The sequence below is a fragment of the Panicum virgatum genome, chromosome 9N, assembly GCF_016808335.1.
Source record: "Panicum virgatum strain AP13 chromosome 9N, P.virgatum_v5, whole genome shotgun sequence".
Classification (NCBI taxonomy): Eukaryota; Viridiplantae; Streptophyta; class Magnoliopsida; order Poales; family Poaceae; genus Panicum; species Panicum virgatum.
This window is the reverse complement of record NC_053153.1, coordinates 62,655,249-62,681,759: the sequence shown is the minus strand read 5'-3', so window position 1 is coordinate 62,681,759 and position 26,511 is coordinate 62,655,249. Positions and strand designations below refer to the sequence as shown.

The 26,511-nt window shown below is 48.4% G+C and overlaps 3 protein-coding genes across 5 annotated transcripts; 2 read left to right on the top strand and 1 right to left on the bottom strand.

Annotated features, from left to right (window-relative positions):
* Positions 1 to 4,428: 4,428 nt before the first annotated feature.
* On the top strand, positions 4,429 to 6,546 carry LOC120692664 (probable serine/threonine-protein kinase PBL15). The gene is made up of 3 exons (XM_039976038.1): positions 4,429 to 5,164; positions 5,260 to 5,396; positions 5,580 to 6,546. The coding sequence occupies exons 1-3, from the start codon at positions 4,579 to 4,581 to the stop codon at positions 6,174 to 6,176; spliced, it is 1,320 nt and encodes a 439-aa protein (XP_039831972.1). The 5' UTR covers positions 4,429 to 4,578; the 3' UTR covers positions 6,177 to 6,546.
* Positions 6,547 to 9,127: 2,581 nt separating this feature from the next.
* Positions 9,128 to 15,985, bottom strand: LOC120691135 (stomatal closure-related actin-binding protein 1-like). 3 transcript variants are annotated; one of them, XM_039974118.1, is made up of 13 exons: positions 15,639 to 15,985; positions 13,700 to 14,004; positions 13,367 to 13,495; positions 13,011 to 13,103; positions 12,392 to 12,532; positions 11,777 to 11,845; positions 11,594 to 11,677; positions 11,062 to 11,242; positions 10,850 to 10,966; positions 10,704 to 10,762; positions 10,235 to 10,369; positions 9,738 to 9,887; positions 9,128 to 9,649 (listed from the first exon to the last, which is right to left on the bottom strand). In XM_039974118.1, exons 2-13 carry the CDS (start codon positions 13,982 to 13,984, stop codon positions 9,611 to 9,613), a joined length of 1,482 nt encoding a protein of 493 aa, XP_039830052.1. In that variant the 5' UTR covers positions 13,985 to 14,004; positions 15,639 to 15,985; the 3' UTR covers positions 9,128 to 9,610. The 3 variants fall into 3 exon arrangements, with proteins under 3 accessions (XP_039830052.1, XP_039830053.1, XP_039830054.1); XM_039974119.1 differs by having other exon boundaries at positions 15,624 to 15,950; XM_039974120.1 differs by lacking the exon at positions 15,639 to 15,985 and adding an exon at positions 14,392 to 15,024.
* A 5,338-nt stretch (positions 15,986 to 21,323) lies between these two features.
* On the top strand, positions 21,324 to 24,357 carry LOC120691593 (probable mediator of RNA polymerase II transcription subunit 26b). The gene is made up of 9 exons (XM_039974694.1): positions 21,324 to 22,072; positions 22,209 to 22,277; positions 22,362 to 22,444; positions 22,586 to 22,638; positions 22,729 to 22,850; positions 22,963 to 22,990; positions 23,083 to 23,414; positions 23,502 to 23,616; positions 23,833 to 24,357. The coding sequence occupies exons 1-9, from the start codon at positions 21,719 to 21,721 to the stop codon at positions 23,964 to 23,966; spliced, it is 1,290 nt and encodes a 429-aa protein (XP_039830628.1). The 5' UTR covers positions 21,324 to 21,718; the 3' UTR covers positions 23,967 to 24,357.
* Positions 24,358 to 26,511: the final 2,154 nt, after the last annotated feature.

Genomic DNA, 26,511 nt, shown 5'->3' with positions numbered 1-26,511 from the left:
TCCTATCTACCCCACCATCTTGAAATATAAGATATTTTGCATATTTTGTTTTATGCTAAGTTAAAATAGTCTAAATTTGACCAAATTTATAAATAAAACTATTAGCATCTAACATATATCAAATAAGTCTACACAGAACCAAAATAATTGAAATCAGCACCACAGCGCTGGCATGCCGTCCCCAGCGGGCGGAGGCGCCCTCGGTTGCGGGCGCAGGTCGGCGTCGGACACCCGACGGCTGCGGGGGCGGGCCACGCAAGCCGAGCGAGCTGCAGCCATCCCCAGCGGCGGCCTCCACTACGGGCAAAGGCCAGACATCCCCGGCGGTGGGTACGCGTTGTGGACCGCCTCCGTCCGGGGTTGTCGGCGCCTATGCCGCTCTCCCAGGTTTGGGTCGGTCTATTGGTTCAGATGCACTGACGCAACTCTTCTTGATGCACCGCAGCGTAGAGCAGGAGTAGAGGTCGTCGTTTCCAGCGCCATCTTGTTCTGCCACTAGGGTCAAAGAGCGCCACCATGGATTGGTGCAGATGAGGGGATCCTCGCACCTCTTCTGCCACAAACAAGCAATGCCCTGCATCTAAAAAACATGCGGCCGCGGCGGCTGCCTGCGCCCACGCCCGCACCTCCACACGAAGGCGTCGTGCCTCGGCCGCGTAGGCGCGCGCGAGTGGAGGGAGCGGCCGGTGCGCACCAAGAATCAAGGGAGGAAGAGCCCGACCGACTATCCACGCCCTTAGGCGGACAGTCCGCAATACAAAATGTTCGGATATCGTACTACGGATAGTGTGCCAAAAGGTGCGGATAGTCCGCCACCTAACCGTAACCAAACAGTTGCTGACGGTTCGGATGTCCTAATATTCTGTACTGCGGACGATCCGCAAAGGGTGCACGGACAATCCGCCACCTAACTGAAACTGCAGACGGTCCTTGAACTGCGGATGGTCCGGCCTGTAGAGTTGGATAGTGCATCAGCTAACATTCAAACGTGACACTAAGTATACATATTATATGTGTTGTTTTTTGTGTCCGTAGCGTTAGTATGGGCCAACTTAGTAGTAAAGTATAAAAATATATTTCATAATAGATCTAATTATTATAATTTGGCATTTAAAATGTTATCACTCTTTTCTATAAAAAAATGATCAAATTTAGAATAGCTTGACTTCGCACAGACCAAAATACCTTACATTTCAGGACGGAATGAGTACAATATTTAAGTTAGGGAGAACAACTTGTTATTGGATTATTGGATTATCATAATCTATCATCTATGACGTGGATTGTTTTAATAGGCTATAATTTAGGATATGTTTGTTTCAGCTGACAGATTATAAGCTGGATTATACAATCTGCGGCGGGAAACAAAGCTCTCTCACACACAGAGCAAGTGTGTCCTTTGCTGACTCGTGCTGATCACTTCCTGTGACCAGCACACCGCCAGCAGCGCGGGTCGAATATTTGCTGTTTCAGGCAGGAATATTGTGGTGAAGCATGAGAGATTGCTACGCGTTGCTCGCTGGTCAAACCAGTCGTCGCTTCGTACGGTACATGTGCGCAAGCGCAACGCCAGGCTACTGAAAGAAAAAAAAATGGTCGAATCGCCTTGCCACGTCGGTAGTCGCCGCGCGCGTGGAACATGCATGCTGACACGGCCACCTGCATCAGAGTGTCTGATCTGATCGTCGATCGGTGGATGCTTTCTGATACTAAGATAATATTATTTTAAGCGATCGAGAGGATGCAAAATTTGGTGTTTCTTAATTGAAGTGCAAGCTCGAGTCCGTCTGGGTCAAAATCGCTTGCTTGCTTGCTCCAGAATGAATAAGAAAGTACGTATAATGAATTGGTTGATGACGTGGAGAGAGACGACAAAGGTAATGCTGCTGCTTGTGTAGTGGTTACATATCGTGCTTGCGCTAGCTGCTCGATCACTGATAATGGTCGGGATGATGCTAATGCAATCCGGCACTTTTGCACTCTACCCCCGATCCATGGACTAAACTTTAGATTTAAAATTTAGTCCATTAGATGATCCAAAGTTTCATCCCAACTAAGGTACGGTTTAGTCCATTAGTACATAGAATCAACTACCTAATTTGGATAAAAGATTAATTTCGCCCAGGTATATATTTCATATAGTTTCCCATCTAAAGTTTAATCCATAAATACAAATACACATTGATTAAAGTTTAGTTATCTGATGTTTAGTCATCCAAATTTTAGGCCAGACGATGATCCAAACGGAATCTAACTGTGTTCATGAAACTTCCACTAAGACTGACCTAATTGCGGTTGGGGTGGAGGCAAATCTGCCCCTCTGGTTAGGGTCCTGCATGCTTCCTCTAGGTCACCGGCGTCCTCTGGCTCGCTTGTGGCATCGGAGATCTCCTCTGGCTCGTCGGCGGTGCCTCTACTTTGCTTTGCCAAACTCCCGTCATGGAGACATGGACTGCCTATATACGACAAAGTTTATGTATTGCGGTTTCAAAAAGCTGGAGGTCACGTCGACGGGTTTGGTTTGTGGAGCTCCATGGCGTTCCTTCCCGGTCTCCTCTGCTCCAGCGGATCGGAGGGTGGCGCAGGCTTGGGAATGAGGCGATTACGACGATGGACTGCAGATTGTGTTTGGGGTCTTTGTAATTTTAACTTTCTCCAGGGGGTTGAATGTAATCTGCTGAGGATGAATACATCAATACATGGGCTTCCAGCCCCTTCCGCAAAAAAAGGGGCAGCTCTCCTTCCTCATCGACGTTGTCCAAAATTCCTCCGATCGGACAAGGAAAAAAAGAAAACAAGCGACGGATCAAGTCTCCTTGACTGACTCGTGTGCTCATCCCTTGCTGCCACCAGCCCACCACGCAATATTCGGCCAGTCCAGTTTTTGGTGGTGTATAAAATAAATAAATAATGAATTAAATAAATAGATAAATACTGTGAAGGAAGGATCACGTGCCCAGCACGAGCTGAGCATCCCGTGCCCAGCGTGCCCAGAACGCGTATTGTACCCATCATGCATGCTGCTGCATGCAGGCCAGCAGGGGTTTTGGGTCAGCGACCAGTCAAACGCTCAATATCGTTACAACCTACTGCTTCGTACGGTACATGTGCGCAATACTGTACTATATATATATTAATAATAATAATAATGCCAGGCTAGCAGCATGTACAGTACGGTGGGGGGGGGGAATTGGTTATTGCCGCGTCGATTGTCACGTGTAGCACGCTGACTGCCTGGATGATGCGTGTCTGTCGTCCGATCGTCGACGGAGGCTTCACTAGTACAAGGCGAGATAATGTATATACATAAAACATGCAACGAATTTGCGATGTTGATGCTTAATTACATCTAGCAAGGTCAAATAAAAAAATTTATATCTACCGAGGAAAGAACGAAGAGTTAACGTCAGTAGAAATTCCAGTTAAGAAAAATCCATACAATTAGTGTCAGTTGTCACGGCCTGCATTGTCACCCCTGACTTTGACTTTGTCACCCCTAGCGTGCTGCCGATGCCGCTGCTGCGTACTGGCACCCGCAGCTGTTGGCGCTTTACAAACAGTTGCACAAAAATTTTTTGGACACGACAAATCTGGCACGGTGAAAACAAACCACTCGTTTTCTTGAAATGAAATCGGAAGCATCAACGTGACCAGCGGTGAAATTACGGCCCCATTTGACCGGCCTCCCTCCAGCTCCGGCCCTATAGCGTCCTGTAGAGCGGAGCCGGAGGAGCAAGTAAATGCAGCTCCGACTGCTCCTTCCGCTGCCCCGGCAAATGTAGTATGGAGCTGGAGCTTTTTTTTCATCACTGTAGTGGCACAATAGTGCCCCTCCGAGCGGAGCCGCCATCCCAAAGAGGTTCTACCACTAGGCTATTTGTATGGCTTCAATAATTGAACTAATCATAATTCACTGTAGGATATTAAAATTTTCTCAATTATTTTTTTCTCCAAATGACTAAGCGTCATTCTTCTTCTTCATAAATCATTCTCAAGTGGCCGGCGATTTTTTCTTAAATAGTTTGGGCATTCCCCAAGAGGGAAAATTAATCGGCCTTGATAATTAGTAATTCATAATACTATCTGGAATGTCTCTATCGCAATTTTCAGATTCCTTCTACTCCTCCTTTTCTTGAAAAGGACGCTCGACTCGATCATCAGGGTGTAATTCCCATCACCGTTAAGCAAGTGAGAACCACTGCTAGTCAGGCAAAGTGCTCAGCAGGGTTGCGTGGGTTCGATGAAATCCTACGCGCAGGAAAAGACAAGCAAGTGCTCGGCAGCGCGCGGGAAAGGCGAGGCCCCTGCTGCCATAAGCGCACCATTGCCGGATGAAGCTGGGAGTGGTTCGGAGCAGTTGGGTGGTGTGTTGGAACGGTTGGCCTCGCCTTCCCTTTCCCTGCCCTGCTCCCTTCCTGCTATATCATCCCCACGCCTCCCCTGCCGCGCTAACCACCCCCACCGCGGCGACGCATCATCATCCACTCTCAATACCCACCTCAGCTCAGCTCATTCCTCCCAGGCTATCACCACCTGACCTGATCACACGCCCCGCAATCGCATACGACGACGACGAGGATGCCGCCGAGGCCGTGGCGACCGGTGCTGGCGTCGGCCACCAAGTGCTGCGCGGCGGAGGACGCCGCGGTGGCGCCCGACGGCCTGGCGCGCTGCCGCCCGCAGCAGTCGGAGCTCTCGCGCCGGCTCGCCTCCTTCCGGCGCCTCTCGTCGCTGGCCAACAGCCCGGCCTCTGCCGCCGCGGCGGGCGGCGGCAAGGACGGCGGCGAGGCGGAGGCGGGGGCGGCGGCCGGGGAGATGGCGGGCCCGCTGCAGCTGCAAGCGTTCGGGCTGGGCGAGCTCCGCGGCGTCACGCACGACTTCTCCGCCAGCTTCCTGCTGGGCGAGGGCGGCTTCGGCGCCGTGTACAAGGGCTTCGTCGACGCCGGCATGCGCCCGGGCCTCGCCGCGCAGCCCGTCGCCGTCAAGCAGCTCAACGCCGGGGGCTTCCAGGGCCACCGGGAGTGGCTCGCCGAGGTCATCTTCCTGGGCCAGTTCCGGCACCCGCACCTCGTCAGGCTGCTGGGCTACTGCTGCGAGGACGAGGAGCGCCTGCTCGTCTACGAGTTCATGCCGCGCGGCAGCCTCGAGAACCACCTCTTCAGGAGTACGTTGCTCGTAGCTCTGCTTCGTTTCTCTTCACCCTGCCTGCGATGGGAATTCAGAACTCACCATGCGTCCATCCATCATCGTCTGCTGCAGGGATCTCGGCGACGCTGCCGTGGGGCACTCGGATCAAGGTGGCCATCGGCGCCGCCAAGGGCCTCGCCTTCCTCCACGCCGCCAGCACGTCCGTCATCTACCGGGACTTCAAGGCCTCCAACATCCTGCTCGACTCGGTCGGTGTCCTGCCTAGTCCTATAGGCTCCTGCTGTACAATTATATTTGTTCTTCTTTTTTTCTTCCTCATCTCAAGTCTGAATTCTGAACCCAACAGAGAGAGACTGTTAGCAGAAATAAGATTCATCATTCGATGATGAGACAATATAATGAGCTCACATCCGATGATCATCCATCATCAGGACTTCACGGCGAAGCTGTCCGACTTCGGGCTCGCCAAGATGGGCCCCGAGGGCGAGGACACGCACGTGACGACGCGCGTGATGGGCACCCACGGCTACGCGGCGCCCGAGTACGTGCAGACAGGCCACCTCAACGTGAAGAGCGACGTGTACAGCTTCGGCGTCGTGCTCCTGGAGCTCCTCACGGGGCGGCGCGCCATGGAGAGCGTCCGCGGCCGGAGCGCGCACGCGGACCAGCAGGTGAAGCTCGTGGACTGGACCCGGCCCTACCTGAGCGGCGGCAGCCGGCGGCTGCGCTGCATCATGGACCAGCGCCTGGCGGGGCACTACTCCGTCAAGGGCGCGCGCGCCGTGGCGCAGCTGGCGGTGCAGTGCACGGCGCCGCAGCCGCGGGACCGGCCGCGCATGGCCGCCGTGGTGGAGGCGCTGGAGCGGCTGCAGGGGCTCAAGGACATGGCCGTCAGCGTGGGGCTCTGGCCCGCCGGCGCGCCCGTCGCGGGGAGGAACGCCATCTCCGCCAAGATCCGCGCCGAGCTCAAGGGCGCCGGCGCCAACGCCGGGTCGCGCCGGAGGAGCGCCTCCTCCAAGCTGCCATGACCAATCATTATTCGATCGCCCAGCTGCGTGCCGCGTCGCCGCCGCCGTCGTGGTGTACCGGAAGTGTGTGTGATCGAGTCGTATTGTGTGTGTGTGTGTGTGTGTGTGTGTGTGTGTGTGTGTGTGTGTGTGTGTGTGTGTGTGTGTGTGTGTGTGTGTGTGTGTGTGTGTGTGTGTGTGTGTGTGTGTGTGAATAGTGATGAAGATCGATGGTGGTGATGAGTCGAGCGCAAGTACAAGGAGCTAGCTAGCGACTAGTCCATTTTGTCTAGCTAGATGCCTCCGCACGAACGAGATCGTCGGCGAGGCAGATGATCGATCTCCACTGCCTTCGCGTTTCGTGTGCAATCAAATCATGAAGCGATCGCTATGGCGAAATCCCGATCAAAAAAACAAACAAACTTGGTTTCATGTAACATCCTAATTAACTAACATCCTAAATGACGATGACGATCGATGGCTACCTTAGCGACGACACTGCGCTGAAAGCATCCAAAGGAAAAGGATAGGAAAAAGTTTGCCATGGTTTGTTGGGTTGCTGCGGCCGCGTCTTCCGTCCAACTTTCCGCTGGACCGGAAGAAGCTTGAGATACCAAGCAACGATAAGGCCGGTACGGGACACTGGGGCGCCATCCTCGACGGCGACCCTGCCGCTACGGGACGCCGCCGTGTCCATCGACGGAGCCGTCATCGGGCATGTCAGTATGTCACTGTACAGGCATAGCCCGCCCGGTCTTCTGAAGACTTGGCCCGCTTCTAGTGCTCCCGAGCTTGCCGCTCTCCTTCCTTCCTTCTCTTCCAAATCCAACGGGATATGGCTCCGTTGTCAGTCTGATCCTTGGTGAACACGTGCAGCGACTGCCTGCGCAATGCTGAAATTCCAACCGACCGTAACTTTTCCCTCTAGCGATAAATTTCACCCATGTGCACGGGGCCCACGCGACATGAGTTATCTCCTTTTCCCTTCACTTTTTCTTCTCCATTTGCGACTGCTCCATGGCAGCCTCCCTTCCCTTCCTCTCTCCCGTTCCCCCTTCTCTTCCTTTGCTCCATATGGATCTTGGCGCGGCGGGGCCGGCCAGCCGGCGGCGGGAGGCACAGCGGGGCCTACGTGAAGCGCTACGGGGCCGGTGCTCGCCCCGGGCGCTCGTCCCCAGCGCCGACCGCGGCCAGATCTGTTTTTTTCCTTTTTTTGATGCAAAATTTTTTATAAATTTTTTCTGCCAAACTTTATTTTAGAATATACAAATTTTCCCCTTCAAATTTGTTTCAATTTATTTTTAAATTTTTTTATTAGGATGCGAAATTTTTTCTACCTCTCCCCAATTCTTTCTGAAACTTTTTTTTGCCTTCCTTAAATTTTCTTCTTGAAAATTTTACTATCTTGAATTTTTTTCTAAACTTTTTTAAATAAAAAAGGACAAAAAATTACTAAAAATAGAAAAAAAAAAGAGTGGTCAGAAAATCGACCGTAAGGATACCCTCCCTACGGTTGACCGTAAACTAGTGAAACCCGACCGCCTACGTGATGCTAAAGATTTGAATTCAATATCATCCGGGTGGTGAAGTAGAGATTAAGGGCAGCCCTCGTTCATACGATAGGAATAGGCAAAGGCAAAGGCAAATAGCTCAGTTCGAGAGAGGGAGGTAGAGTTCTATGCTTCCGAGTCCTCTAGTATTAATGAACAGATAGATCTGAGCGCGCGTACTTTGGTTTCTCAAGAAGTTCACTTTTAAGATCTCGAACAACTATATACGTTGCCACACAGGAATTTTTAGAAATAGCGGACCATATATATGTGAATGCGAGTTGCGAAAAGGATGAATTAGTTATCACAAATATGACACAAGTTCGTCTTTTTCTTTTGGCACTATATAACAGCACGTGCCCACAACTTTTAAAAATGGTACTGTATTACTATGTGTCTATATGACACAAGAGATGTTTATTGGGAAGTACCGAAGATGCTCTAAAGTACTACACCTTTTGCGAACTTTTCCAAAGAAGGTGGATCACGCATTCTTGCTGAATCGTGTTCAGGAAACGGCTGCCCGGGCGGTCGACGGCCGCGGCGGACCTTTCGCCGGCCGTCTCGACTTGCCTTGCCTTGCCTCACCCAAGCATGTCGGGCGTCTTCAAACGGTGGAGTCCGGACGGATGTGACTGGCTGGGAGATACGAATCGTGCCGTGCGGCGCCGGCGAGTCGGCGACCCAGCTGCGAGGAGACAAATTAATAGACAAACCGCGAGGCAGGAACAGGACTCCTCCGCCTGGGTCACAGTCCACGCGCGCGCCGGTCGTCGACCTCGACCCCCTATATATCCATCTGCGTCACGTACTCACGTCACGCTCGTTACACGCCGTGCGTCGCTAGCTCTCCCGAGGGCATCGAAGCGCTCGCTCCCCACATTCCTGGACGGAGGAGCTTCGTCAAAGATAGATACGGCCGATCCGAGCGCCAGAAAATTGTTTGATCGACTAGCTAGTACTGGTAGCTTTTGCGTTTCCCCCTCGATCCATTCCATTTGTGAATTGTGATGAAGGTTTCTTTCTCTCCATGGAGGCCGGAGCTTCTCGCTGGTGAAGCGAGGGGACCAGCTTGCGTTGCTGAACCGGGCACCTCCGCGTGCTCCTAGAACCGTTGCCAGTTCCTGGCGTGACCGTGGCCACGTTTCGCCATTTGTAAAAGTAAAAGAACTTGCTCCTTATTTTCCAGATGGAAGTGGAACTCCGAGTACAGATACTAAAAAAAAAGTCAAGCGACCACAGCAATGCTTAGCGTATATAAATTCTATACCGGGGTAACTTTAGGCTAGATAGTTTGTAGGACAATTAAGAAATAAGGATACTTCACATTTTAAAATTACCGAAAACCGTACTTACATCGGATGGTTCCCTTCACATTTTAAAATTAGACGAGATCTACCATTCCAACCATAGAAATTAGAGTTACACATAGACTACAATTGCATTTTCAAATCTGATCGTGCAGATTGTATCATTGGAGAAGACATAGACCCGCAGGCCGGTATTTGGGCTCACAACCAAGGCGGGTGGGGAACCTTTGGTCCCATACACATTACCTATCATTGCTTCAACATCAGCACTAACATATGTCCCCTATGTCGAACACAATTAGACGTGTACCGCGTCAAGCACAGATTACTGTTGCAGCTGCTAGCAACAGATCACAACGCTCGCAACTGAAAAAACACAGCACAGTGAGATAGAAAGACGGCGCCAAGGCGGTTAAAACTGTGCGCGCGGCGCCTTCTTTCTGAAACCTACAGCACGAGGAAGAGCAGAACAGCCCAGACTGAACGAGAAAACTAGAGGAACTGGTGCAAACACGCTGTGCACGCAAATGTACATCACTGCGCAGGTCGCGGGCCGACAGGAACCGTTGGATCCGCGGAGCACTACAGGTTCCTTTCACCAGGGAGTTTTGTCGCCTGGCCCAGCAAGGATGATCTGCAACCATTTCCACCAAGGTAAGGAAAACTGTAGCAGCAGTATAAGACCAAGAACATATGGCATAGTGCTCGGCGATGGCACATACATTGCAATCTATGGCGAATCGCCGAGCAAGCATTATGGCTGTGTTGCGTTCCCGAGCGGTCTCGAAGGCCAGCACCAAGCTGAGGTCGTTGCTGGGTTGCCAAAACATTGCCTGCGAGGCTGCTTCGCCACCACCTCTAACACCACATAACTGTAACAAAAGCAAGGTTTTTAAGGGCAGCAGAAGCTTCTCACTTCTCGACTTGGACTGGTAGCAGTATTGAACAACAGCAATAATATGCCAATACCAACTAATCCTTATAAGCAAAACATGACTACTATAGATGCAGGGCACTCGTGAACCATGAGTACTATATGTTCCAACCAACTGAACTGCCAGTAACAACCTTGAAAACCTTTGTATTAAACCTTAAAAGGCAGGCATGCTTTTAGCCATAATAGATGCATGCATCGATACATAGCACAATCCTTTTGCAGTCACCATCTAAACCCAGAAGAGAAGATTTGATATAATGTTACTCATGTACTGTACCATACCTGCATTGATGAGGAATAGAATTCCTTGGCAACTACTGACTTCCCTTTAGTAAGCCTCATTCGCAGCCTTCCGACATTGAGAACATGAACTGACTCTTTTGGCTGCTCAATGCCGTTCAATTGAAGCACAACAACCTGTCATGATATACAAAACAAGAGGCACCTAAGAAGTAAAAACACCCATTCAAGGTTGATGTATGGGATTTGATGTATGGCTAATAGTTGCAATGATGAGATTTGATGTATGGCTAGGTTACCAGCAGTGTTATTCAAATTAAGAGAGTACATGCTTAAGAGTAGTACATGTGCAGATTTTTTTTGAAAAAAAAAACTTTAAGCTAATATACTGGTTATGATGGTACGGACTACTTATCTGATAAATAGGAATACAGATTTCAAAAAATTGCAACCCCAACATGGCATATGTGCAAAAGAAATGCCATAAAGTGGCAAAGGATGGTGATCATACATTGAACTCAGTTTCAGGTTTCCTTACGAGTGTCTCCACATATTCCACCAATCCAGCATCTGCTAGCAATAATAAACATAATACGTCATGCAATAACCGAGACATACAGATAATATTCCTTGCCAAGTATGTTCAGTCAAACAAACCAGGGTCTACAGGCCCAGCTGTCTTTGCTACGGCAATTTCACCACCAACATCGATTTCAGCTTGCAAATAGCGTCCAACGTCATGTGGCTCTAGGGCATATACTGGTCTTGTGGCACCTAAAGAGGTACAATCACAAAAGATGTCAAAAGCACTGGCACTCTGAATTTAATGTGAAGATGAGAGAGAGACAGAGACAGAGCATTGATTCCACCTGAAATGATCTCTTTGTTGCTTTCTTTTGGGTGTATGCGGAACCACTGGATTGAAATATTTGACAAATCCATGTGAGTACCACTTAGAGCAACTATACGTAGCACTGAACCTAAGCATTGGAGACCCTCCAAATCAAATGATGGGGTGTCACTTTCCTTTAACCTTTTATGCAGTTCCAACTGCCAAAAACATATATTGAAATCAGTAATGTAACACAGGTTTATATTCTACCCGGGAAAAGATCAACCACTGAAAATATTTCAGATGTTGAAAATAGAAGAGGTTTGAGGTTGGTAGGCACTAAGGCACACAGACATAACAGCAGAACCATAGCCCACGCTGAATAAAAGAAGTGGTATGTATGCATCATGCATCTGAACAATATGGTGCCTTTGCACCCATTCGTGTTATACTAAATAATTTCCAGTACATTACACAATACAACTGACAAAATGTTGTATGATTTCAACTTTCATCCTTAAATATGAAATATATGCGGATATAACTGAAGCCAGCATTTGTAAAGATACCTCTTTCAAAAGATTAACACAATCTGTGGACTTCTCAGCAAATGTCTTACGTAAAATTCGTATTTCATTTTCCAGATCCATTGCCTAGAGAACAAAAAATGTATCATGTGATCAAATTGATGAAAAGAGTATACGAACCCCAATTGATTTACAGAATTCTACAGTAAGTATGATCATCCCTACCTTGCTGGGCTGATGCAACATTTTGATCCTCCGAGCTTCTCTAACTTCTTTCCTTAGTTCCTCCATGTCCTTCCAAACAGCAAATAGATGTCACATACACGTTCATAGTTGAAAATTGAATTAAAATAAATCATATATAAATTTGAAATGATGAAAACCTCTGAATGAACACATGTATATACAAAGGGAATAGCTTCTGAAAGTTCTGAATAAGAGCATGACACTAGGGATTTGAATAAGAATAGAAAAGGCAAATGGAAATGCATGTTCTAAGTCCACTATAGCTAATAATACAGCCATACATGATGAATTGAAACTATGGGAATTATCTTCCAGGTTATCCCAACCTGTACAGATGTGCTGAAATCAACTTTCATGTAACTAAATTTCAGAATGATGCATGCAATTGTCCAGAGAGATAAGCAAATCTTCAGAACTGATCATACTGTTTTATGTAGATAAAGCAATTAGTAAGGAATAACATATCGGTAATACAAGACAAGATGTATCAACAACTGTATTGAAACTTCACTTAAACTAGAGGCAGAAAATCAAGTTATGCATTAGCTTGTAGCAAGGAATGGTTACGAAAAATTTCCAAGTTTATCCACATACTTGCTTCCCGGTACTTTGGGACATCTTCTCGTGCTCCTGAACTGCTTGCTGAACTCTTTGGACAGCATTCTTAGCACTTTCTATCTCTGTATGAGCATTAGCTCTTTCTTCTTCAACAATTCTCTTTGCATCTTCAGAAGCCTATGAGCAAGATTAAAAACGAGCAAACTCTCACTCTCACACATGTAAACAAATAATAACATGAAAGAGTAGTAGTGGTAGCTAAACCCATAATGCTTGTATGCTTTTTATGCTGAGAGAAACGAATGCCAAAACACAATGTTTAAAATGAGCAGAAAATCAGATCCCACATAAGGTAGTCTGTGCTATGCTTGCATAGTAAATATATGATTGCTGAACCACTTTAAATTGCATTAAGTTAGGTGAAATTAAGGATTAGGATTACAATAAGATTCATTTTTTTTGCGGCAGCTCTTGAATAGAAATGGCTACAAAACAGCAAACTTGGAGATAAACATGTCGGTGGGGAACTATAAATGGTGCAATATGAATGAATCATGACAGTAAGAACTTTGGAATATTTCAAGTAAATAGATTTCAATTCCTGAAATTATTATCACTCACATTTAGATAAGTTATACAACAATGTGGAACACACCTGCTTTAATGATTTTGCTAATTTCGTGACCTCTTCTTTTTGCTGAAGCAACTCGGCTTCTCTTTTGGAGAGCTGAACTGCAAGGATCTCCACCTTCAGAACAGTACACCCCAAATCAAGTATCAAAATGAAATAGGAGCACCACGTCAGCATGTTGCTGGAAGTATCTAGATGAAAGTAATTCAATAGAATAGAGGAAATACCATTACACGATAAACTAGGCAATGTGGAGTACTTTTTTAAAGAAATGTATAATACTATACTTTTATGAAGATATGCTATTAGATATTAATCATGTCAAGGGGAAACACAAAGCTAATAAAAAGTCATTTGGCAAAGGATATGAAGAAACCAACCATAGATATAGACTCCTCGATTTCATCCTTAGTTTTGCCTGTCACCCGACCTCTCAGTGACTCTAATACACTCTTAAGATTCTTCAAAAGGATATCCCTCTCCAGCAAAGCTACTTGTCTCCATTTAACCTGTCAGTTTGTGAAAGTCAAGCAAAACATTTTGTGTTATATGTTTGGCCAGGCTTACAGTTATTGGCACACTGCACTAATCATGGAAAACATCAGCCAACGCACTACATGTTTGTATAATCACAGAAGCATGAAAACAGGTACATGTTATTGAATTAATTTAAATAACTGGAACATGATGCACTGAAATGTAAGGGTCTGAACCTCATTGGACAACAGTGTGGCAGTGTTGAGACCCTTCTCAAACTTCATCGCAAGTTCACGGACAGAGAGGCGCTGACGACGATCAAGTAGATCTGCAGTCTCCTTTGCAACAATCTCCTTGAGAGGTGGCATTTCTGGACCATCAGCCAGTTTGATCACTATACCATTTGAACCATTCTTGTAGGTAGGAAATTTATTTCTGATGATATTTGCTGGGCGTAATGGCCCTGGCCGTAGGGTCTCAGTCTGTGTCTTGGCCCCATAAAGAGTTGCAGCCTTCGTCATCTATGAATTACGTCGCAATCCTGATCCACGAAACAAAGCATTGTTACCGTGTAATTCACAATATATTCTGTATACATGTCATGCGGATAAACATGTCGTTTAATGATTTGTTTCCTCAAAAGCATGCCAAAAAGAAAAGAATAAAGACCGAACAGCAAAACTAGCACAATGGAATCCAAGAATGTAAAGGTGGGTGGATACAGGCTGGATGAGCAATAAAATAGGGATGGCCTAATTGTTTTTAGCATGTCACTGCAATAAAATAAACTTAAAACGAGCTTATTATTGAGATAACAAAGAAACCAGGAAACAAAAGGTCAAATTTAATCAGGAAAAAATCTGTAATGTCCCAACGCCTTTTTAACAATTAGCACCAAAAGAAAAATGAAAAGATATTAAGCACTCACAAAAAGAAGTCAAAAAAGGTTGATCATCTAGCAGCAAATATTTGGAGCATGAATGATTGCAGCCTGCAGGTGATTGGAAAAAGGGTTGCTGCATCGATCCATAAGCCTCCCATACTGTCTACAGAAACCCTTAACAGCAAATTTCAGTACTAAGATGAAATCAAGACCAGAGTGAAACCAGCCACTTTTGACATGGCTTTCTTGAAATCCACAAAAAGGACAGTTAGAGGACGGCAAGAATGCAACTTTAACAGTGAATAAGAAAAGCATTTGTGCTTTACAGTTGGGAGTGGGCCACCGTTGTTTGTTAGGAAAACAGCAAGTGCTTGGGACAGAACCAGACTGCTAGAGAGGTGGCTGAAAGCAGGGGAACGGCATCTAGGGACACAGAAGATCAGAATTTCCCGTTCCTACCTCATTTACTCCACATGCAGAAAGTCAAATAAATTACCAAATCAAGAATGCCATCTGAAGCTACACGGGGGTATATCAAACGTACAGGTAGATGAAATTACACACAGTGGCTGCTTCAGTTGTAAGGACCTTAGCTTTGAAAGAAATAGCAGTACACTACACTAGAGTATATGTGCATAACAAGTCATTGGAACTACCCTTGATTTGGCATCCCCTTGAGCTTTTCTTCTTGTTGTTGTTGTTGTTTTCTCAACAAAAAAACCTCTATCAGCAAGCGAAATGAAGCCAGTACGACCATTTTCCCTCTCTAGTACGCCAGAACAATTATTGGCGTAGACCCAAAGATAAGATCGTATCTTAGACCAAACAATACTTAAAATGAGAACATACGGAGTTTATTTTAGGTTACTCCTACTAGCCCCCAGAGTGCGAGTATTGCAACTTGCAGGCTGTGCAGGGGCCCATCAAGACTTCAAGAGCATAAACAAATGCACTCCAGCTGTATCACCGAGCTAATTCGGACTCCACACGGCATCCCATTTTATTTCACATCTCCGAGTCCCAGGACTAACCAACCCAACCGCTCCACGGAAATGCGAGCACAGGACGAGAAGAACATAGCGGGAGGTCGAGCAGAGCGTCCCGATGGTGAACAGAGGACGGGAAGAAACTCAACACACTACCAACGAACAGAGCGAAAAGATCCAAACTTTCCGCTCCCTGAGCAACGAGTGCGTGCACCAAACAGATCGCCAAGCCCAACAAAAGGCACGCCAAAATCCGCGGAGCGAAAGGGACGATGATTGATAGTTTGATACCGAGAAGTAACTAACCCTCTCGCGATGAGCGCGCCTTGGCCGCGGCTCGGCCGCCCTCCTCCAGCCAACAGAGCTCGAATCGAGTCGAAGGACCTCACGGCAGCAGCATGGAGAGAAACTGCCGGCCGCGGAATCGGCAGCTCTGCGCGCAGCAATGGTGGTCGCTCCGGCGAGAAACCTGCGGCGGGATTGGGGATCTTGCGGGGGCGAGGGCGGTGCGGGCCAGCGTGGGAGGAGGAGAGGTAGTTGCTTTTCTGCGCGGGTTCTGCTCGGTGCTCGGTGCTCGCGCCTCGCGCCTCGCGCTCTCTCTCTCCTCTCTCTTCTCTCTCTCTCACTCTGGTAGGGGAGCTAGGCTGGCTGTGGGAGCAGGGGAGGGCGGGTGGCATCTTTGTGCCATATTTGTTAGGAGTCAAATCTCAATTTCACAAAAAGACAAATGTCCGCATGAGTACTAAATGAATTCTATTTGTAAAACCTTTTCAGTGATGAGTGTAATTTTTCGAGACGAATCTAATGATTCAAGTTTCATCATAATTGGCTACAGTAATGCTACAGTGGCCGTGCTCAATTATTCACTAATCGTACGGTCAAATGCCTTATTAGTTAGAGTAACTGCTATAGTACCATAGTTGTTGAGATAATTTTATAATTAGACTTTATTTAATACTCTTAATTAGTGGTCAAAACATCGTTTCTCTCTCATGAAAACATTTTCACGCCTAAACCCAACATGGCCTTGAATGGCAATCTCGGTCCCGTGGCATCGCGCATCTCTTCTTTGCTAGGGCCACACTGCACAACGTGCATCTTTCTTTGTTGTTTCCTGGTTCACAAGGCAGGTCCATGGGTACAAAAAAAAGCTTATATTCTCGCTTTTATATGTTATATGCGTTTTACTTTACTTTATTTCATACTAAAGCTCCAAAATATTATGAGCTTCCGCTTCGTAACACTGACACTCGTGATATCCCTGTACTAATTATGTGGTGATCGTACAAGTTTCCAGTGAGCACTAACCAATGTTAAGTTGTGATGATTTTATAATTGAAGTTGATGAGTACTCCCTACATCCAAAAAATCAGTCTATTCAAAATTTATCTAAAAATAAATTATTTTATTCTATTTAGAAAGTGCATATGCATATAAGATTTAATTGCTGCCAAATATAGGTAATAAATAGAGGTAAACACGATCATACCTTTTTTATTAATTTGTATTAGAATTTCTAGAATAACTTGTATTTTATGAGAGAGAAGTATGTGTATTTTGACGGAGGGAGGGAGATGTGTTACCTCCCCTTGAATTTATCCTTTTTTACTCCTTTTGTGTATTTTTTGACACATACAAAATAGAATGGACAAAAGGACCAAGTTTGTCTATATTAATTGGAAATATGTATACCACTCTATGAATTCTTAATATAACATTTTCTAGAAATGATTATGAAGTGAATTTTCTTTTTTTTCCCTCAATGAACAGAAGCTTCATCGTTAGCCATGAAGATTTCAAGCATTTAAGTACCGAAGAAGGTGAGAAGGTGCTTCATTGGCCACCCACCCTGCTTCCCCTATAAGATGTACAAGAAACTAAGATGTACAAGAAACGTATGTAGCATACATATGCACTATTGCCTTACTACAAGAGCAAGAATTTAAATCACCTTAGATCGCTATATTTTCAGATTTATCCACACGATCAAAATCACCATATTAGATAGGGGATAAATATAGCTCAAATTGACTGTTTTGAAATGAAAAATCAATATGCAACTTCATATAGTCACAAAAGTCGATGACATAGCACCGTTGAGTTGAGTGTGAATGTTAAGAATTCCGATCCTAAACTAGAAATGGGTTTAGAGAGGCGTGAAAGGTTATTCTCAACTACAACATTTGCTATTTACTTTTTCCCCAAATATGATGTTCTTGCTATACTATTGCTAGGTATGGATACGGAGTTAATTTGAACGACGCTTTAGTTTTATGGAGGTTCAGCCATTCTCCAATTTTTATTAGCATCTGTTTATATTTCAAATAGTGCAATTAAAACGTGTGTTGCTTTCAATTCGCCGCGTATTAAACCTCTTCAACCCAAGAGAGCTTGACGCTTGCGTTCAACCGCTGGCAAACCTTCAGGCAGGACAAATACACGGATGCATTGTCCTGTTTATTGACGTATAGTCACGCAGTAACACGCAGGAAATGGAAACCTTTCGGCCACAGCTATGAGCTGCCAGCTAGCCCTAGCGGCTAGCGGGTACGCGGAACCGAGCACACCGGTCACCATGCAGACACGGTAAAAAGCAACTGGGCCCACGTACATCCGATGCGGCGACCCACTCTGCGGCCGGCCGGCCGGCCCCGACCCGATCCGCCGCGCGTCTCCGTCCGCGTCCCGGGGCCACGGCGACGGAGGGAGTCGAAGGAGAGGAGCGCCGTAGAGGATCCCTGGTCGGGGATCCCACGCGGCGACCGGGGCGGGCGGGTCCCGGCAGCAGCCAGCAGGCCGGTGCCGGCGTGCCGCTTATCCCGGCGCAGGCGGTCCCCACCTGGCGGGCGGTCGCCCTCCAACGACGACCGATCGCGGCCGCCGGCTACGCGCCACGGCAGATCGCGCCGCCCGCTGGTGGCGGGAAGGGGGCGGTTGACGGCGGCAGTCCGTTACAGACCGTTGCGGCGTTTTGCGCGGAACCCCCTGCGGTTGCTCGTTATTATCCTAGTAGGGACGCCCCTGGAGTGATGATAGAGGGCTAGAGGCCATTATATATATTGGCTCGAGCAGCTCACCAACCTACCAAACCCGGTGGATGAGCAGCCTATACAAGAAGGAAGCAGCGTATGAATACTCGCACGTTCCGTGTCGACTGTTGTGGGGTGTCGCGCTGATTATTCCGCGCCATTACCGGCGAGGAGAGGCCCATGCTAACCGTGACGCGGCACAGCACATGCTAATGCTACAGACGCCGAGGTTGTTCGAGCTGTTTCTTGTGCTCTTTGTCATCTCCCTTTGTCGCGTACGGTTGTTAGTACTACCTCCGACCTGATATATAAAGGGTAACTACTTTTTACTCAACTCCCATAATGGCCCCGTTTAGATCCAAAAACCCCCCCACAAAAACCAAACTTTCCATCACATCTCCATCACATCGAAACATTAAATGTAGCAAATGACTCATGCATGAAGTACTAAATATAGTTAAATAAAAAAAGTAATTGTATAGTTTTGATGTACGTTGCGAGACGAATCTTTTGAGCTTAGTTAGGTCATGGTAGGACAATATCTACCACAAACAAACGAAAAATGTTATAGTATACTACAGTGTTTTTTCAACAGTGCTACAGTGTTTTTGAGAGGAACTAAACACACAGCCAATATAAAGATTCGCTCTGGGACTAGCAGAACGCAGATCGAGAACCGTACCTCTCCCACTACCTGAATATTCATCGGGCTTCTTGCACTGCCGGCCGAAAAATCTATGTGGAATTTCTAGGCTTTAATTACCTTTTTTAACCTCAACTGACATCCTAATCCTAGCTGCTAGGTAGCTGCAGGAAATTGGCTTACCAAAAGGGTGCAATTTCCACTTTGAGTAGAAAGAAAAAAAAAAGAGGAGCTGCGTGAGGGGAGCAACCCATGAATTATTTGCAACACTCGCCATCGTTGCCGCTGGCTGCTGCAACTGCAGCGCGGTGGCGTGTCAGTGCTCCTTTTCAGTAACAGTGCAGTCATCACCAGCTGACTCCATATAGAGCATGCCTTGAGACGAAAGTAAGGGCACCATGACATGCATGACGGGGGTGCCCTAAGCTAGACCCCTAGCTAGCTAATGATGTACTGCGCGCACCGGTCGATCGGTGATTAATTAACACTTAACCACCGCGCGCACCCATCGGCCGGCCGTGTCCTCTCTCGCCTTTTTTAATCTCAGAGCGTGGAGCGCCAATGATGCAGCCGGCTGCGCCGCGCGCCCACCGGGCCGGGACGACACCATCATGGCTCGGAAAAAGGAACTCGTCTCGCTCGACCTCGATCGCCATGGATGGACGGAGGAATCGGTACGTACGCTGTGTCTGTGTGTATGTGTGTGTGGATATGGGAATGCCAAATGCGTGCTGTGCAGGTCGCCCCTTCCTTCGGGATGTGCCGCCATCGCGAACACGGCAGCTAAACATACACCCCTGCTGGCCGGGGGCCCAGAACGTACGATGACGTTACAGCGCCGCCCGTATGTAGTCCAGAACGTAGCTTCTCTCCTCTCTGCTGGTCCTGCAATTCTGCAGGAGAGATTTGCGCGGTGCTGTACCTGATACCCAAGCATTCGAGAGCTATATGGGCATACGGGGACAGCTCGGTTCCAAGTCTCTTTAATAAAAAAGAATCCAAGCTCAAGCTCTGTTCCCCTATGCCCACATCCTCAAGTCAGCAGCCACAAAACTCTGTTCACTTGGCTATAAAAAAAAATACTGCTGACTGGCTGGTGGCTGGTGCTGATTTAATGTGAGAGAAAAATATTACTGGTTAATTAACTGATAAGCTAAGCAGACATAGTAATCAATCTGGGAGGAGCAGGAGCTGCAACTCATTCATCGGCCGATCGATGGATCATCCATCCGAACCTGATCCAGGCATTCATGAGGTACAGCGGAGCATCTTTTAATTCGCAGGAATTAAATCTTTATAATTCGTTGTGGATATACTCCTATATATAACTTGATGCGTGGATGGATGGCAGCAATGTCGACCGTGTGGCCCAAGGAACGATGAATGCCTGGTCCAAGATCTCTCTGGAGTCTGGAGACACCCCAGAACACAATCATGCCAGCGCCCCGGCCTGACGACGCACTGCCTGCTGCCTGCTGCCTGCCTCGTGTGTTCCTCTGCATGCACTCCACGTACGCTTCTCTCCTCTCCTCTCCAAACATCGTGTTCGTTCTTGGGTTGTTCCCAAGGAAATAACCTATGCATGATTCTCCCTCTGAGAGTTGTTACAAACGGGATTATTCACCGTTTGTACGGTAAAGTCTACTGACTGTTCGTGCTCGCTCCACGCCGTAATCTGAAACCGAGCCTCTGTGCTGAACAGGGCAACTGCTCCACTTGTTCCGCATCATTTCCCGTCTTCACGAAACACGCACACATCATACACCTCCAGATACGAAGGAAAACACAAGACAAGACTAGGCAAAACCTAAAATACACCAGGGATGAAAATGGGATCCAAGTTGAATATTTTTTGTATTGCGTTTCATAAAAAAAAAGAACTAAAAACACTTAGAATAATGTGATGATGGGCGCCGTTTGGTTGCGTTGGGCCTCAGACTGACTGGTGAAATAACACGGATCTGTCTCTCTCTCTCATGTTTTTTACAGGTATAGCAAAAAGGCCGACCTACAATCCATGGGCCGGCCTATCTTGTCGAACTGGGCTGGCCACTTTAGAGCAGACGAGTATTGTGTGGGCTTCCGTCAGCCCAAGTATTATGCGGGCTTGCCTGATAGTACTAAAATTGGCTGGACCTCGGCCACGAATCGATGTTGCCTCGGGAATTTTCCTCCCTTTTCTCGTTCGCATCGAATCGCATCGCATCGTGGGGGGAAATCCCCCGGAATCCGGATTGGATTGGATTGGATTGCGGCATCCATTCCATTCGCATTCCCACTCACCGTCGCCATCGCGATCCGCCTCGCCGGCCCACCCCCACCCCGCACCGCCCCGTCCCGTCCCTATCGCTCTCCATCGTCGCCCTCCTCCACCTCCACCTCCGCCTCTAGCTCTCTCCTCCGGTTCTCCCCCCACAGCTTGGCGTAGACAGGCAGACAGATACAGCGGCGCCGTTACCAAGAGAGACAGATCGCGCTGCCCAAGAAAAGAAGCCGCGCGACGGCGCGAGCTCCCTTCCCTCGACGGATCGATCGCCCGGTTGCGGCACTAACGTCTCGCGGTTCCGTTGGATTGGACCTGGAACCGCGAGATCAAGAAAACGCCTAGCATTAAATTCCGAGACTAAAAAAAGAAACCAACATTGATTGACTGCAATTTTGAAGAAAGGGGAGAGCAGCTTAGATTTGATCGGCGGCGGCCGATCTTGGCTCGGATGGCGCCGCCGCCGTCGCTGGACTACTGGCGGGGCTTCTTCAGCGGCGCGCGGGCGAGCATCTTCGACGCCATCGACGCCGCCATCCGGCTCGCCGCCGCCGACCACCCCGACGCCCTCCGCGCGCGCCGCGACGCCATCGCCGAGCGTCTCTACACCGCGCTTATCGCCCTTCCGCCGCCGGAGGCGCCGTGGCTCCCTACCACGGGCCAGCCGGCGCCCAGCCTCTGCAGCTCCGACCGCGCTGAGGTCGTCACCGACGACGGCGGCGCCGCGCCACCGAACCACAGCGATGACGCCATCATCGCCGAGGCGTTCCGCGTCAAGGCTGCTCTCTCTAATGCCCAAGAAAAGGTCCTCCCTTGCTCCTTGCGTCCCCATCGGCCACCGCGGCAACGCCGGTTCTTCTACTTACTTCCTGATGTTGGCATTAGCCTTTTCTGATCGACTCTGTTGATTTTGCTTTGCTGTGCGTTATACTCTCTTGCAGTCGGAGGCCGAGTTGCTCGAGCTGCTTCAGAGGCTGCGCCAGCTGGAATTCACGGTGCAGGCCATCATGGTGAGCCGTGATGAAACTGCCGCCGCATGTGCTTCATCAACTATCCGTTCTTTCTTTGTTCATATGTCTCGATTGATCATATAGGCTACTGAGATTGGAATGGCGGTGAAACCGCTGAGAAAGCATGCCTCAAAGCAGATTCGGCAACTCGTCCGATCGCTCATTGAGTAAGCTGCTTGTGCTTTTCCATGCTAACTGTGTCTATTTCTTCATATGGCCTGGCCATCATTTCAGGTGCTAGTGTGCTCCTGTGCAGCTTTCTAGTATTCTCATGTTTGATGTTATATATGCTCCACTGGAAATTGTAGGGGTTGGAAGGCTAAGGTTAATGAGTGGGTTAATGATGGAGGTCCCATTGTAGGTAAAGAATGCAAGATCAATGTTCTTTTCACTGCCCCGTTCTTCCTGTTCTGCTCTTGGTCAATATGGTCTTTGCTGAAACAATTTACAGATCACACACCGCAATCAGTGGATGCTTCTTGCCTGGATCAGGAAGAAGGGGGTCTGCCTTCCCCTCCAATGGACGAGGCTGCCCTGTTTGCGACACCGTGCACTTCGATCCAGCTATCTGAGGTATCAGACATTGAAACCTCTGTTGTTGTTTTTACTTCATCTAGCATGGTTACAGTTGTTCTGACAAATCTGGACCCTTTCTTGGTGCTGGAAACCTGCTTTGGTTTCGAAGTTCTTCGATGAAATGGATGATGATGGAAGTGAGTAATCACACTTCCTCGATCGCATGCTGCAGCAGCTCTTGGTTACACATCGCATTGATCTGACTCCTGCCGTGTAAACTTTTATGCAGACATTAGAAGTGAGGTCAACGAGCACAGGCAGTGCAATAAGCCAAACCAAGAGTCAATCAAGAAGTCACCTATGGGCCAATGGTACGACCCAGAGCAGAATTGGAAGCTAGACCCATCTTCTGTGAAGCAATCGCAACCGAATGAGCCATTCAACTGGCAAACAAAGCAACAATCTAATCCAGGAGCACAAGGGAAGCCGGCAAGCGCAGCATTTGGTCCTGGAAGACCTCAGATGATGCGTTTGGAGACGCAATGCTCTGAAATGAGGCCAAAGCAGCAAGAGCAGGATGTCTCGGTGGCCCAAAGGAGGCTGAAACCAACTATGCCTAAGGTAAGCACGATGCATTGTGAGCAACTTCGCTCTTGTTTGATGTGTGAAGTGCTCTTGGTCTAAACTATTTCACTGTTGGTGTGGCAGCCATCGCCTCGGCACGATGAAAATTCTGTTCGAGCAAAGCTAGAGCTTGCAAAGGAAGCCAAGCTCGAAGCTACAAAGCGCAAGCTTCAAGAGGGTTACCAAGAATTCAACAATGGTATGTCTTCTCTCCGATTTTAATTACTTCTTTGCAGGACCATAATTTTCTTACAGCAATAGACAGCCTTAAACCAGAACAGTGTATAGTTTCTTTTTTTCCCCGACAACTAATGTGTAGAACACTTTGTTTCTTGATTGATCATTGTGATCCGTTATGATCCCAACCTTGCAAAAGATGAGTCTTGACCGCCCAGTTTGACGCAATCAATCGCAGCGAAGAAGCAGAGGACGGTACAGATGGTGGATCCGCAAGACCTGCCAAAGCAAGGGAGCCGAAACCCGGCGCTCAGCGGCAAGGTGAGGAACAGCAGCAACAACATCCGGAATCGGCTGGGCATCCGTCGCTGATCAAACCCACCCATGGTGGTCTTCCTAATTTTGGATACCCACCACCATCACCATTCACCCATCCCTCACCCTTGCCACCGCCAGTTGCTGCCTTGAACCTGGATGCATCAGTGGAAGTGTTTCTTAGTTCTGGTCCAGTACTGTATACGTGCATAAGTTAACATCGGTAAGGCTTCACTGTGGAGGCGGGAAGAGTCGCCCCAGGGATATTTACATGTGTACTACTGCTGCGGCCCTAACATGTTGGGTCATGGGTCATCGTAACTCTTAAGTGGCTCGTTTGCCAAACCTGTAGAGATAAACGTGACATTGCATATATACAGTGATACTATTTGTAGAGAGCTGCCTTATAGCAACAGTGGTTGTGTCTTCCCTTTGGCCTGGATGCAAATAAAATGCTCACACGCTAATGGCCTGCGCGGTCATTTGGTTTAGTAAGGATTAAGGATGGTGCTTGCGTGCACACAAAACGGTCGCGTGTTTTTCTTCCTTGCACTGGTCGGAGCGAGTCTCGACTCGGCAGCGAGAACAGGTCCGTTTCTAATGTTCCAGAACCGATCGAGTGAAGCGCCGATGCTGTTTGACCGGGGCAGCGGTTGGTAGTAGCAGCTTCCATGTGATGCTCTGATGTGAACGCCAGGGACCATGCAGTAGCAGCTTCCGGAGCTGGCATTATTGGTCACTGTCGAGTGACCGTGCGACACGGCGTGAACCAGCGAGCTGACGGAGTGGTCGTCGGCTCGTGGCGCCAGCACGCGGCAGGCGGAGAGCTTCTGGCTGTGTCACCGCGAGACACGTCGTGGCGTGCGTCGGGGGGTGGCCTTGCCTTTGCCTTTTGCTCGCTGGTGTCCCGGGGGCCGTGACCCGGTGCCGCCGCACCCAATCCAAGCAGAACCTGTGCTGGGGCCTTGGTGATGTTCTGCGCCCTGCGATTCTCTTCTCCACCGTGCGCGGCGCGCCCTTGGCTGAATGATTCGCTCCGTTCGGCTGCATGTGATGCTGATTTATTATAAAAGAATACTGTTGATTGTTTGCAGTAACTCATAGCTGGTACTAATTTGGTATGAGAGAAAAACACTGCTGGATCCTCCTCTTTAGTCAATCAGTGTGCTCACTCTCTTTCCTATCCACCGGCTGGCACGGTATCTCGCTCGGGCCCTCTCGACTGCCTTCACATTTTTTTTCCTGCCCCTTCTCTTGTTGACATTCCCAGAGGCCCGCTCAGCAAGCTTTTGGCGATTTCCTACCAACGAGATCAAAATTAGGGCTGTGCAAGCAGGCAAGCCACCAGCAGCAGCCAGGCAATGAGCAGCGAAGAGTACGTGCCTAACAAACTGATGACGGCAAAACACACGTACGCTGACCGATTCTCTCAGCTGTGAGCAGCAAGAGCTGTGCGGTTGAGGAACCAAGCGATGGATTTTGATGTGATCCTGATCCACCGGCACCACCGCAGCAGCTTGATCGTGGCCTGACAAGAGGAGAGGGTGTGAGCTCCAGACGCGACAGCGAGTGGACCAGGACACCAGGTCGTCGTCAGCAGCCACCGATGATCAAGGTCGTCGTCAGCAGCCACCGATGATCAATCAAGGCCACTCCCATTTCCAAGAGGACGACGGCCAAAACAGCTTCGCGTCGGCAAGCTCGCGTGTTCACGGCTCACCTCCGTTCGTCTGAAATCTGTTCATCACCACCTACCTGGGAGGCGCGCCGGCAGTGGCAGTACGCTGATGCCTGACACGCGACAAGAGCATGGGGAGTTTTTCTTTCTTGATGGAAGAGGGAAGAGCACGCAGCAGAGTGAATAAGCTTCTTTTTGCTGGTGATCACACTAGGCGGCCCCTCAAAAAATCACACTAGACTGCCTGCTAATTAATAATTATGCCGTGATAAACCACGAGCGAGGCACCCCTCTTCCCTGAAACGCACTTTTGTGCTGGTGATGTGATCTTGCGATGCGATCGAAAGGAAGACCATGATCGAAAGTAATCACAAGCAAAAAGCTTGGGCTACCTAGACCACCATGAGATGAGGTGATGTGAGAAAGAACACAGTGACACTAGCACCTAGTAGTAGGCAGTAGCCAACTACTACTACAGTACTACGTACGTACAGGTACCAAGGTGGTGAGCAGTAGCCAGGCTATCGTCAGTCGTCACTAGTGGGATCGAGGCTGTCTGGATAGTGGATAGGCCGATAGGGCGCACCGTGTAGGCACTCCAATCCTCTTCTCGTTCGTGTGCCGGCGGCGTCCGGGACCCCACACTTTGACTTGATGTCAGTACACAGTACTCAGCGGCGGCTGGTGGGTGGTGGCGCTGTTGGAAATAAAATATTTGTGATCTTCACGGTTAAGGAAGCGTTTAAACTATTTAAACGTGATTAAGGAAATCTAATGATAAAACCCTAATGGGCTCTGATCAGCAGGCCCACTAGGCCTATTTCCAGAGGCTGGCCCCAGCCCCACAGTGCCTATAAATATAAGATCGTGGTTAGCACCTTAATCACCCATTCATCTCAATCTAAAACCCTAGCCACCGCTAGT

Bases quoted from the DNA above. Each gene is read 5' to 3' on its own strand.
- LOC120692664 (XM_039976038.1), top strand. From the start codon at position 4,579: ATGCCGCCGAGGCCGTGGCGACCGGTGCTGGCGTCGGCCACCAAGTGC. The intron at 5,165-5,259 runs GTACGTTGCTCG...CGTCTGCTGCAG, and splicing joins CGAGAACCACCTCTTCAGGA to GGATCTCGGCGACGCTGCCG. The intron at 5,397-5,579 runs GTCGGTGTCCTG...ATCCATCATCAG, and splicing joins CCAACATCCTGCTCGACTCG to GACTTCACGGCGAAGCTGTC.
- LOC120691135 (XM_039974118.1), bottom strand. From the start codon at position 13,984: ATGACGAAGGCTGCAACTCTTTATGGGGCCAAGACACAGACTGAGACC. The intron at 13,104-13,366 runs GTTGGTTTCTTC...ACTGTTCTGAAG, and splicing joins TCGAGGAGTCTATATCTATG to GTGGAGATCCTTGCAGTTCA. The intron at 9,650-9,737 runs GTATGTGCCATC...AAATGGTTGCAG, and splicing joins GATTCGCCATAGATTGCAAT to ATCATCCTTGCTGGGCCAGG.
- LOC120691593 (XM_039974694.1), top strand. From the start codon at position 21,719: ATGGCGCCGCCGCCGTCGCTGGACTACTGGCGGGGCTTCTTCAGCGGC. The intron at 22,278-22,361 runs GTGAGCCGTGAT...TTGATCATATAG, and splicing joins TCACGGTGCAGGCCATCATG to GCTACTGAGATTGGAATGGC. The intron at 22,639-22,728 runs GTAAAGAATGCA...AACAATTTACAG, and splicing joins TGATGGAGGTCCCATTGTAG to ATCACACACCGCAATCAGTG.